This window comes from Spermophilus citellus (genome assembly GCF_964194105.1).
Source record: "Spermophilus citellus genome assembly, chromosome: 5".
NCBI lineage: Eukaryota > Metazoa > Chordata > Mammalia > Rodentia > Sciuridae > Spermophilus > Spermophilus citellus.
Window position 1 is genome coordinate 14014329 of NC_138186.1, and position 14232 is coordinate 14028560.

The window sequence follows — 14232 nt, forward strand, 5'->3', positions numbered from 1 at the left end:
TGAGCTCTGACCCGCTGAATTCAAACTCCTGGTCACCTGCTTCCCGCAGACAAACAGCTATGACTCGGCATTAATTCGTCCGGCTGAAACAACTGGTCAGCCCTTCTCATCATACAAAGGTAAATGCCTACCGAGCCTTCATAAGTAGTGGCCACAGGTTTGAAATGGGGCTTGGGAGAGAAGGACCCACCCGTTGAATTGGTCGCCCGGCAAAGGGAAACGACGTCATCAGACTGCTGCAGAGGAGATAACTTCTTTGAAACAGGGGTGTGATCCCATAGCCTTCCCTCTCCACACATCGGGAAAACTCAAGGGCCCCTCCCAGCTCTCCCGTAAGGGCCCCTCCCAGCTCTCCCGTGAGTGCTACAGCCAGCCCGAGGGAATCAGAGGTGGTGCAGGTCCCGCGGAGCTAAACTACCGCTCCCACCAGGGCTAGACTTCTGAGGTCTCTTGCACCAGCTACGGGGAAGTGGATACTGGAGGGCAAGTAAAATCCGCTGAGGATTCTCAGCCCCAAACGCTACAAGCTTAGGGTCTGAGGGAATGGCAAACTGGAAGAGTGTGCCCAGTCGTTCATGAAAACAGGGCTCCCGGGAGCAGCAGACTTGGCGTGTAGCCAGTATTGTGGTGAGAGGGGCCTGGCTAGAGAAAAAGTGGGAAGTGAATAGACACATGAGGAGGCCCTAGACACTCAGGATTGGAGACTCGCCCAGTCTTGGAGGAGCTGCTACACAGTGATTGGTTCCCGCGTATGGACAGGAGAAACTTGACCTGGTGGGCACAGTGCCATCTACTGGAAGAGAAGCTAATCAAACTCTAAGACTGCATTTATTAGGGTTTTTTTTTTTTTCGTTTTTTTTTTCTGATTTGGGTTTTTCTTTCATTTTCATTTTTTTTCTTTCTTGTTGTTTTATTAATTTTTTTTTTACAAAATATTTTTTTTATTTTTTTTCTACTAATTTCAACTTAAATTTTTTTTAACTATTATTATTATTTTATTTTTTATTTTTTTTATTTTTTTTTAATTGTTCTCTTTTTAGTTCCTATTCTTTTTCTTCTTTAGTCTTTTCATTTTTCTTATCCCCCCTTTTTCCTTGAATTCTACCTGCCTACTCTCATTCTCTTTAGAGACTTCTCCCCTTCCCTTCAAATACCTTTCCTCCCAAGCATCAAATTAATTTATAGGACTAAACTGTAACTCAGCAGTCAAACAGAACAAGAAGCAACATGAGCAGCTTCAAAAAACAAGGAAGAAAAAGGAGTACAAACAATGCAGGACAGCCTAAATATTCAGGAGGACCTAGAGTCATCAGAAAAATGGTCATATAAAGAACTCAAGGAACACCTAAGACAGATGGAATGGAACCTTAAAGAGGATACAAGACAGCAAATTCAAGCAGTGAAAGAACACATTGAGAATGCATTCCATAAACAGATAAAAGAAGAAGTTAAGCATCTTTATCAGGAGATAGAGATTATAAAAAATAATCAAACAATAATTCTAGAAATGAAGGAAACGATAAACCAAATTAAAATCTCAATTGAGAGTATCACTAACAGAGTGGAGCAAGTAGAAACCAGAACGTCAGATAATGAAGACAAAATATACCATCTTGAAAAGAGTCTAGCCAACTCAGAAAGGCTGGTAAAAAATCACGAGAAAAACATACAAGAGTTATGCGATAACATGAAGAAACCAAACATACGAGTCATCGGGATAGAAGAAGGTACAGAGATTCAAACCAAGGGAATGAGAAAACTGCTGGATGAAATAATTACAGAAAACTTTCCAGAAATAAAAAAGGAAACAGATATACAAATTGAAGATGCATACAGGACACCGAGCACACAAAATCACAGTAGACCAATGCCAAGACACATTGTTATGAAGATATCCAATATACAGAACAAAGAGAAAATATTAAAAGCTACAAGAGAAAGGAGACAGATTACATTTAGGGGTAAACCAATACGGTTAACCACGGATTTTTCATCACAGACACTGAAAGCAAGAAGGTCATGGAACAATGTATTTCAAACACTGAAAGACAATGGATGCCAACCAAGAATTCTGTATCCAGCAAAATTAAGCTTCAGGTATGACAACGAGATAAAAATCTTTCATGATAAACAAAAATTAAAATAATTTGCAGCCAGAAAACCAGCATTGCAAAGCATTTTGAGCAAAACACTACAAGAAGAAGAAATGAAAAACAACAACCAAAACCATCAGTGGGAAGTGCCTCAGTAAAGACAGAGGGCGAGGGGAAAGACAATCATGGAGAAACAAACTAAAATTTTTTTTAAAAAAGGATAAACAATCAAACATGGATGGAAGTTCAAACCACATATCAATAGTAACTCTGAATGTTAATGGCTTAAACTCTCCAATAAAGCGACATAGGCTGGTATCATGGATTAAAAAAACAAATCCAACAATATGCTGCCTCCAGGAGACACATCTGATTGGAAAAGACATACACAGGCTGAAGGTGAAAGGATGGGAAAAAATATACCACGCACACAGTCCTCGCAAGCAAGCAGGGGTGGCCATCCTCATATCGAATAAAATCGACTTCAAGACTAAGTTAATCAAAAGGGATAAGGAAGGACATTATATACTGTTAAAAGGAACCATTCACCAACAAGACATAACAATTATCAATATTTATGCACCAAATAATGGTGCTGTGACATTCATAAAACAAATTCTCCTCAAGTTCAAGAATCAAATAGACCACAACACAATAATTATGGGTGACTTCAACAAACCTCTCTCACCATTGGACAGATCCTCCAAACAAAAGTTAAATAAAGAAACTATAGAACTCAATACCACAATCAATAACCTAGACTTAACTGACATATATAGAATATATCAACCATCATCAAATGGATATACTTTTTTCTCAGCAGCACATGGATCCTTCTCAAAAATAGACCATATATTATGCCATAGGGCAACCCTCAGTAAATATAAACGGGTGGAGATAATACCATGCATTTTATCTGATCATAATGGAATGAAACTGGAAATCAATGATAAAAGAAGGAAGAAAAAACCCTACATCACATGGAAAATGAACAATATGTTACTGAATGATCAATGGGTTACAGAAGACATAAAGGAGGAAATCAAAAAATTTACTTAGAGATAAATGAAAATACAGACACAACATATCGGAATATATGGGACACAATGAAAGCAGTTTTAAGAGGAAAGTTCATCGCCTGGGGGTCACTCCTCAAAAAAAGAAGAAACCAACAAATAAATGAGCTCACACTTCATCTCAAAGCCCTAGAAAAGGAAGAACAAAACAACAGCAAATGTAGCAGAAGGCAAGAAATAATTAAAATCAGAGCGAAAATCAATGAAATTGAAACAAAAGAAACTATTGCAAAAATTAACAAAACTAAAAGTTGGTTCTTCGAAAAAATAAATAAGATTGACAGACCTTTAGCCATGCTAACGAAGAGGAGAAGAGAGAGAACTCAAATTACTAACATACGGGATGAAAAAGGCAATATCACAACAGATGCTACAGAAATACAGAAGACAATTAGAAATTATTTTGAAAACCTATATTCCAATAAAATAGAAGATAGTGAAGACATCGATAAATTTCTTAAGTCGTATGATTTTCCTAAACTGAGTCAGGAGGATACACACAATCTGAACAGACCAATATCAATGGATGAAATTGAAGAAGCCATCAAAAGACTACCAACCAAGAAAAGCCCAGGACCGGATGGGTATACAGCGGAGTTTTACAAAACCTTTAAAGAAGAATTAATACCAATACTTTTCAAGTTATTTCAGGAAATAGAAAAAGAGGGAGCTCTTCCAAATTCATTCTATGAGGCCAACATCACCCTGATCCCGAAACCAGACAAATCACCTCAAAGAAAGAAAACTACAGACCAATATCTCTAATGAACCTAGATGCAAAAATCCTCAATAAAATTCTGGCGAATCGAATACAAAAACACATCAAAAAAATAGTGCACCATGATCAAGTAGGATTCATCCCTGGGATGCAAGGATGGTTCAACATATGGAAATCAATAAATGTTATTCACCACATCAATAGACTTAAAGATAAGAACCATATGATCATCTCGATAGATGCAGAGAAAGCATTCGATAAAGTACAGCATGCCTTTATGTTCAAAACATTAGAAAAACTAGGGATAACAGGATCTTACCTTGACATTGTAAAAGCTATCTATGCCAAGCCTCAGGCTAGCATCATTCTGAATGGACAAAAGTTGAAGGCATTCCCTCTAAAATCCGGAACAAGACAGGGATGCCCTCTATCTCCACTTCTATTCAATATAGTTCTCGAAACACTGGCCAGAGCAATTAGACAGACGAAAGAAATTAAAGGCATAAAAATAGGAAAAGAAGAACTTAAATTATCACTATTTGCAGATGACATGATTCTATACCTAGAAGACCCAAAAGGGTCTACAAAGAAACTACTAGAACTAATAAATGAATTCAGCAAAGTGGCAAGATATAAAATCAACACGCATAAATCAAAGGCATTTCTGTATATCAGCGACAAAACTTCTGAAATGGAAATGAGGAAAAACACTCCATTCACAATATCCTCAAAAAAAATAAAATACTTGGGAATCAACCTAACAAAAGAGGTGAAAGATCTATACAATGAAAACTACAGAACCCTAAAGAGAGAAGTAGAAGAAGATCTTAGAAGATGGAAAAATATACCCTGTTCATGGATAGGCAGAACTAACATCATCAAAATGGCAATATTACCAAAAGTTCTCTATAGATTTAATGCAATGCCAATCAAAATCCCAACGGCATTTCTTGTAGAAATAGATAAAGCAATCATGAAATTCATATGGAAAAATAAAAGACCCAGAATAGCAAAAGCAATTCTAAGCAGAAAGTGTGAATCAGGCGGTATAGCGATACCAGATTTCAAACTATATTACAGAGCAATAGTGACAAAAACAGCATGGTACTGGTACCAAAACAGGCGGGTGGATCAATGGTATAAAATAGAGGACACAGAGACTAATCCACAAAGCTACAACTATCTTATATTTGATAAAGGGGCTATAATCATGCAATGGAGGAAGGATAGCATCTTCAACAAATGGTGTTGGGAAAACTGGAAATCCATATGCAACAAAATGAAACTGAATCCCTTTCTCTCGCCATGCACAAAAGTTAACTCAAAATGGATCAAGGAGCTTGATATCAAATCAGAAACTCTGCGCCTGATAGAAGATAAAGTTGGCTCCGATCTACAGATTGTGGGGTCGGGCTCCAAATTCCTTAATAGGACACCCATAGCACAAGAGTTAACAACTAGAATCAACAAATGGGACTTAATTAAACTTAAAAGTTTTTTCTCAGCAAAAGAAACAATAAGAGAGGTAAATAGGGAGCCTACATCCTGGGAACAAATTTTTACGCCTCACACTTCAGATAGAGCCCTAATATCCAAAGTATACAAAGAACTCAAAAAATTAGACAACAAGATAACAAATAACCCAATCAACAAATGGGCCAAGGACCTGAACAGACACTTCTCAGAAGAGGATATACAATCAATCAACAAGTACATGAAAAAATGCTCAGCATCTCTAGCAGTCAGAGAAATGCAAATCAAAACCACCCTAAGATACCATCTCACTCCAGTAAGACTGGCAGCCACTATGAAGTCAAACAACAACAAGTGCTGGCGAGGATGTGGAGAAAAGGGTACACTTGTACATTGCTGGTGGGACTGCAAATTGGTGCGGCCAATTTGGAAAGCAGTTTGGAGATTCCTGGGAAAGCTGGGAATGGAACCACCATTTGACCCTGCTATTGCCCTTCTCGGACTATTCCCTGAAGACCTTAAAAGAGCATGCTACAGGGATACTGCCACATCGATGTTCATAGCAGCACAATTCACAATAGCTAGACTGTGGAACCAACCCAGATGCCCTTCAATAGATGAATGGATAAAAAAAATGTGGCATCTATACACAATGGAGTACTATGCAGCAATAAAAAAATGACAAAATCATAGAATTTTCAGGGAAATGGATGGCACTAGAGCAGATTATGCTTAGTGAAGCTAGCCAATCCCTAAAAAAACAAATACCAAATGTCTTCTTTGATATAATGAGAGCAACTATAAACAGAGCAGGGAGGAAGAGTAGGAAGAAAAGATTAACATTAAACAGAGACTTGAAATGGGAGGGAAAGGGAGAGAAAAGGGAAATTGCATGGAAATGAAGGGAGACCCTCATTGCTAAACAAAATTACATATAAGAGGTGTGAGGGGAATGGGAAAATAAACAAAGAGAGAAATGAATTACAGTAGATGGGGTAGAGAGAGAAGTTGGGAGGGGAGGGAGAGGAGGGGGGATAGTAGGGGATAGGAAAGGTAGCATAATACAAAAATTACTATTAGGGCATTATGTAAAATTGTGGATGTGTAACTGACGTGATTCTGCAATCTGCATTTGGGGTAAAATTGGGGGTTCATAACCCACTTCAATCTAATGTATGAAATATAATATGTCAAGAGCTTTGTAATGTTGTGAACAACCAATAAAAAAAAATAAAATAAAATAAAAATTTTTGACGTCAAAAAAAAAAAAAAAAAAGAAAACATGGGTCCTGTTGGCTCTGAGGGTAAACCTAGCATTGTGAGTGCTTAGAGTCATTCAAAATACATTAGAAACCAAATCGACATATATGAGAATGTTAATAAGGTACCCAAATTAATATGAAAAAAGGAGCAGATGAGTATTGTGAATGTTTAGAAGAAGAAAGTTTCATCAATTCATTCAATAAATATTAAATACCCTTTGTGGTCAGTCATTGTTCTTGGGGATTTTGGTGGAGGACCCAGACATTAAACAAAACAGCCAGTGATAAGTTTGGTAATGACAAGGGCTAGGAAGAAAAAGTAGAGCAGGTCAAGAGATGGCCAGTGATTCTACAGCCCAGGTCCAGACCCCACAAGCAGGTGCCATCCTCCTCCTTGGAATTGGACCCATGAGAGATCACCAGGGAGATGTCTAAGGAGCTATCATTTGACTAGACCCTAAATGAGATGAAGATCCTCGTGGGAGGGCAGAACATAATAAACAAAACTGCAGTCATCATTTCTGGCCTTTGTAAAGTCTGTTTATCCCCTAATTGAAATTGTCCTGCCGACTCAGTTACCCAGGAATATTGCCAGACACTGCAGCCCAAGGAAGAAAGGTAAGCCCTGCTGGCTGTCTCATCTCCTGACATGCTGTCATTTAGCCCTGCTTAGAGACTTCCTCTGACACCCAGGCTCTGGAACCTCTCCATCTAAAGGCATGAGAACCCTGAAGGAGGGTGCTGCGCTTTAGTTCAGGCCTGATGTGGCCACAGTGCCCTTGAGCCTGTAGCTCGACATCTGTAAGTCAGGAAAGATTCCCAGCTTTTAAGGCTGTTGTGAAACCCTGGATGGTGTACCTCAAATGCCCAGCACATAATAAGTGTTTGATAAAATAGTAGCCAATATTACTCGCCATATGGTTCACTCATTTCTATTTTAAGATGTGATAACCAAATGTAAGTGTTCCTCTGATTTTTCAGGACTTAATTTAGACCAAGATTTCAGTTTTGGAAATCATTCTGTAAGACACAACAATTTAGAGTAGTTGTACCCCCACCCATTGCCTACCCTCAACCTAACTTCATTCATTGCTCTCTCCAGAGAACACTAGTGGGAAGGTGGGGATATGGAGTGAGTAGGTCCCCGAAAGGCAGTTCAGAGTGTCAGTGTAATGTGTGCATAATACACACTGTCAGGTCATCTGCATGGCAGCCAAAGAATTGGATGTGTTTGTGTCTGTTCACTTATCAGTCGTCTGAGCCTTTTAGTTTCAGTCACAAATGTGAACACATATAGTTTCTTCAGATACTTGAGGGACTGGCTGGGAACAATCGAGTCTGCCAAAAGAGGTCTCAACTTTTGACAACCATCCTGAGCCCTTTTACAATATAAAAGCCTTATTATGTTTGGCTCATAGTGTGACTGTACTCTAAACTGCCTCCCTTGTCCCTGAGAGGAGCCACATCTCCTCCTCTGTCTGCACAACTCAGCCTTGACCCTAAGCCATGACCTGGGAAACTATTAGGGAGTGACAGATTAATCCCAATATGCTCCATTCCTCAGCTGGCTGTCCCAACTCCTAATGTGCTGTCATCGAGCACTTCAGACTTAGTTCACTGTGAAACACAAGGAAGAAAGGATTTGGATCCATGTCTCCTTTTACATGTAAGAGTCTGTTTTGTGATCTTGATGCTTTTGCTAATTTTAAAAAGCACTGAGTTTGTGCTGAGGAATTGCTATTCTGGTTGTCTTCAAAATGTATAAAACTATCAACAAAACCGAACAAACACTGAGCTCTTGAATCTGTTTTTTTATATACAACACAATGTCATGGTAGACAGATGCTAAGAACTACAACACGCTTAAGACAAAGAATGGAGAGAGAAGAAAGGAAGGAAAGGAGATGGAAGAGAGGAAGGTAGCAAAGGAAGTGAAGGAAGAGAGGAAGGAAAGACAGCTCAATCTGGAGTCCTTTGGAGATCAGAAGCGGCACAGCAGGGTTTTGTAGTGGGGTTCGTTTTAGCCTTTCCTCCTGCCTCGGCTTCTGTGAAATGGCCCTTGATCCTGGTGGTTAAATTCTGACTGCAGGGCAGCCTTTTCTGAAGAAAAGGTGGGCTGTTGTGGTGTTCTGGGTGACCCCAAGCTCCACGCCTTCAGTTCACAGACATAAAGTGGCCTTGCATTGAAGACTTGGGGTAATGTTGACCCGGCTGATACAGTTAGGGTGGGAGTTTCATTGAGCATCATGGTGGCAACAAGTAAAATGTGACCTTCCTGGCTTTCCCGTCTACCACATATCCACAAAAGGTGATGGCTGACACAGGAGTGTGTGTGTGTGGGGGGGGTACCCATTTAGTTGCCAGGAAGATTGTCCCACCTCCAAGCAGTCTTCTGCTAGCAGAAGGAACAGGCATAGGATATCAGCCAGGTGTTAAGCAGTGCTGCTTCCTGGGGTAGGGATGAGATGGCATAAGAGGTGGTAGTGGTGGTGCTGGCAGTGACAGAGGCAGTCGTGAGTTAGGGTAGCATCTGTGTTAGGGTGCTCTGCGTTATGGCTCTTCAGTGAGATCCATTTCTATTGCTTTTGATTTTCTCTAAATTCTACTTTCCATGTGGAATCACTTATCTTTAGTGAAGACATCTTTAACATGCTATATAGTGCAGTTCTGCTGGCTACCAATTCTCACTTAAGCATATGTGCAGATGTCCTTACTTAACTCTTATTTTTGAAGGATATTCTGGTTTCTTCCTTTGCAGTCCTTAAGCAACCACTGATCTGCTTTTTGTCACTATAAATTATATTTTCTAGAATTTTATAAAAATGGAAATATGTAGTATATATTCTTTAATCTAGCTTGCTTCATGCAGCATAATAATTTTATGCTCTACCTGTCTCATTATATGACAGTTCCCAACTTACCACCTATTGGTGGACATTCCGGGTTTCTATTTTTAGCTATTACAGAGCTGCTATATTTTAATACCAGTCTATGCATGGAAATATTCTCTTTTTTCTCTTGGGTGGATACCCAGAAGTGGGGTGCTAGATCATACAGTGGGTGTATGTTTGTTTTTACTGCCAAACTGTTTTGAAAGTGATTGTTCTATTTTACATTCCCACCCACTGTAAGAAGTCATCAGGGACACATCCTCCTTGCTTCCATCCTTTCTGTTCCTTAGCTATCTATTGCACACAACCACAAACATGGAACATGGACTTTTTTGTTGGGGCAAGGAGTTTTAGAAGTGTGTTCGGGTTAGTTGGTAGAGTGTCCTGAGGCCTTGGGATCTTGAGACAGTCTGGAGAGGAGACATTGTATCCATGGGTAAATGTGTTTCCTTGGCCGAAATAACTTTTTTTCCTGTGTGATGGGGTATAGCCAAAGGATGACTAGAGAAGAGTCCTCAAAAGTGTGGAGCTCGGGACAGCACTTGTCTTGCTCAGTTCTGAAGGCAGGACGGTTCCCCTACCTTCTAATCTATCTTGTTTCTAACTATCTTTAAAAACCCATCTCACTCTTACTCCTATATCTTTCACCCTGGCTCTTGGAGGCTCTCCCTCAATTTCTTGCTGTTCACCTTTCTATATGCCTCACCTTCCCAATTATCTGTATGCTTTTGCGCCAACCACTTCTATGTCTTCAACTATCTGACAGACATATAAATTCATTAAAAATGTTGAATGAAGCAGAGTATGAAGTTGGTTTTTCTCTGTTCCTGGATTATCATGCTAATCTTGAGTTGCCCGGCATGCTTTTCCATTTGCACAGGTAGAACTTGCACATGTACATTGTTATTTTCCTGTCCAAGCTCTACTGCATCATTCTTGGCTGTGTTTGTCTTCAGTTAACTAACACCACAAAATTCTGTGTACTTTGCTTATATTTTACTCACCCAGTGTAACCTCCTTACTCGCTATGTGAAATGACCCAGAAACCCAGAGGCAATTTTTACTAGGCTTCTGATTTTCCTGCATTGGCTGTATTTGTCTTCCAGGTTACTAGAAAACCTGGCCATGAACATTTACCAAGTGAGTGGTGCCCAGTGTGCTTGTCCACACACCTGTCTCTTCCTGGTGTGCTCTTTCTTTCCTCCATCTAGACGATGGAAGAATATTTCAAAATTCAGCAACAGCTTTATCTCTTCCTGGAAGCTTTCTCTTTGGGGGAGATCTAAATTAAAGTACTTTTCTGTCTTCTTATAGTACATTTCTGTAAATCTCTCATAATATTTAAGTACTGGCACTGAGATTTTCAATTTACTTGCTGGTTAGTCTTTCTAGACTGAAAACTGGAAAGACAGGAATCGTGTCTCATTTGACTTTGTGCTTTAGCATCTAACATAGTACTGGCTTGTGGCAGTGCCCACATAACTGGTTAATAAATGAATACATAAGTGAATGAAAGAATGCCCTTTATATTCATCTTTTTGCATTTTCTGCTTTTCTTCATATTTTTTTTTTGTTTCTACTCTTTCACTTTGAATAAGTTTCTGCAAGTTTATGGAGTGAGTTTTGTGGCCTTTTAATTAGTTTTACTAGCTCTACAAATTTTGGAAAAAGGATTTTGAACCTTAGCAAACAAACTAAAATGTTAAATATTTGTTCACAGACATGGCAATGGAAGGTTTCATTGGTATCTGCTGCATGGGCAGGTACATCCTTTAGGTTCTTAACCTTCTCTGTTGAGAATCATGGGCCTCTGAACAGATCTACCCATTCCAGCAACCACACAGATCCTGTGCTGTCACACTGATAAGTTAGGTAACTGACCTTTCTCAAGTCAGGAGGGCTCCCTATATGGAAGCCAAAGTTTAAAGTACTGTCGAGAAACTTCCAGGCTTGATTTAGCCAAAATAATTTTTATAAAGATGTTATGAAATAAGGAAAACAAAGTCATTAATGCCTTGGTCAGCAGTAGTAGGTGCTAGTAAATGTAGTCCCATCCTCCCTCCCAGGCTTCCTGAAGTTCCCAGAGATCTAAATTCCCTTGAAATTTCTCTCAGATCAAAGACACGAATCCAGAACAGGTCCAAGTGGCTAATGCCAGTTGCACTTGGGCAGATCCTCTTTTCAGGTGCCACCAGTAGATTTCTTCCTCCTCTCTGGCGCTTATGCTTTCTTTTGGTGTCTTGACTGCACTCCAGCTATTGACTCTAGAGCTTGCTTGAGGAGGAGTGTTAGACCTACAGTGTGTAGAGGGCCAGGGACAGTGTAACAGCAGAAGTGCATGGATCAGAGGTAGATCAAATTGACAGTGGCCAACTTAAGATGCTTAGCAATATTCATCCCCAGCCAAGAACAGTTAAGACGACAGTAATTAATCTGGTGCACCCAAGTGACATTCTTTACCATAACATTAAGTAGATGTTTAAAAAAAAAAAAACTTTGAAACAAGGTTAAACAAGATTAGCTGTAGTACACAATTTCCTTACTTCAAAAAGTCCTCTTTAAAACTTAGATTTGGCCTCATGAAATATAATGCAGCTTAATTTCCATTTAAAAATTGCATTTATATTCTTCATAAGACTTTCCCTGTTGCTTACACATAGCTCCTCAGTTGCATCAGTGGTAGTTGCTTATGGAACAGTTGCATTCCAGAGGTAAAAGGCATTGAGTTTAAATGCAACAAGTCTGTTTTCCAGGAAATGAGAAATGAAAGAGATTGTTTCCTTCCAAGTCTCTGCAAGCTTGTGAAAGGTGAGGCTGCATTTCCTGTTTAAGTCTTTGCAGTCAACACTCCTTGAAGCTGGGCCTTTGGAGACTGTAACTGTGTGTTGGGGCAGTAGCATTTTGAGAGTTGAAAAATGAATAACCTTAAATAATGTTTTCTTTCTCTCTTTAGGAGCATCTAAAGGCCTTCGATGATGAAATCAATGCTTTTTTGGATTATATGTTTGGGCCTCGAGGTGAGTGAGCTCTTGAGAGCAGGAAAAATGCCATTTAATTATAGAAAAGGATTATGTTGTCTCTGGTGTCTTGAAAACAGTATAGCACCCTCACCTTTAATGTCCTCCGAGAACATCCCACAGGGCCCGTTTCTCCTCCTGTTCGACCTCACCTGGTACTGGAGTTCTGGGAGCAGGAACACGGTGAATGACATGCAGTGTTTTCCTCCAGTGTCTCTGTAGCTTTTCCTCTTCCCTCTCCATTCTTCACTGCCCGGTCATCTGTAGAATTCCTGCCTTTAAGCACGGGTGAACTTTCTCTGCCCCGGCCTTTGGAATGAGCTTGGAAGTCTCAATCATTCCTCCATCACCAGCAATTTAGACTGTCATAGCTCCTAACAGTCTCTCTCCTTCGAATCATTCATGAAGAAGCATCAGCTGGGATAATATTCTAAAGACCCAAATCATTACTGTGTTGTATCTTACAGTTCATCAGTGTCTTTCTAGTACCCATGTGGCTGGACCAAACTTCTTGTCATGGACAACAGACCCTTGCATGATGTAGCCCCAGCTGCTGCGCCAGCTCAGTGCCAGTCTTCCTTACTCAGCTTTGACCCAGGCACTGGAAACATCTTTTAATTCCTCAGATACTTACAGTTCCTTTATGTGCTGTTCCTTGAGCATGGACCTCCTCCCTTCTATTCCTGTTCCACTTCCCAGTCAGGTCTGCTCCTTCTCACACTTGAGATAGATACCAGTTGAAACGTGCCCTTTACGCGAGGCTCTTTCCTCTGTGGCGGCTTCTTGCCAAGCTTCCTTCTCGGCACACTCCACTGTTAACCCACAGCAGGTGTGCCATGCTGTGGGTTAACATTCAGAAACCAGGGCTGCTTTTCTGCAGGGCTTATCACAGTTCTGGGAATGTAATAGCACTAGATATTTTGCAAATGAATGAATTCTAGACAAAATGTTTTGTTCCACTTGAGCCTTGCTGGTTCACAAACCTGTAGAAAATCCATTGTTCTCTCAAGTTATTTCCTCAACTCTGTTAGGTGGAAAAGGAAGGAAAACTTCCTTTTTTCCCCTCTTTATCCCCCTTAGATATTGTTTTGATCCCTCTCAACTCCCAGTTCTATACAGGCTATAAACTGTTCCACGTTAATGTGATGATTTATATAGTTGTAATGATACTCTGTTGGAGTAGTGGCTCACGCATGAAATCCTAGTGACTTGGGAGGCTTAGGCAGAAAGATTACAAGTTAGAGGACAGCCTCAATAACTTAGCAAAACCTGTCTCAAAATAGAAAATAAAAAAGGCTGGGGATGTAGCTTAGTGGTAAAGCAGCCCTGGGTTCAATCCCCAGTGTGAAAAAAAAAAATTATATGTGTGTGTGTGTGTCATGGATTGCTTTTAAAAAAAAAAAAAAAACTTTTTCCATATTCTCTCCTCTTGGTGATCCCGTGGGTAACCAGGACAAAGGATCTGTCTATGTACCTACTTTCATGTATTCCATACCTTGCAGGTCTAGTGGGTGTAAAGGAGGTCAGGGTAGAGGGTGCAACCTCTTGCCTAGGCCTGCAGGATACTGGGAGGAACTATGAATTAGGTGACTTAGGTGACTGGCTTTCTACTGGGCACATCCACTGGAGTTAAAAACAACGTCTGTGAGCCAAGTTCACACTGAACTTTGCTATCAGTAAGATCAGCATGATGTGGAGTTAC

At 40.0% G+C, this 14232-nt stretch overlaps 1 protein-coding gene across 1 annotated transcript in view; it reads left to right on the forward strand.

Moving 5' to 3' along the window:
- The window catches only part of ELOVL2 (ELOVL fatty acid elongase 2), a 56635-nt gene that overhangs the window by 27418 nt on the left and 14985 nt on the right, over positions 1-14232 (forward strand). The window contains exon 2 of the mRNA XM_081295638.1: positions 12467-12530. Coding sequence (XP_081151764.1) covers positions 12467-12530 — 64 coding nt within the window. The remainder of the gene's footprint in view (positions 1-12466; positions 12531-14232) is intronic.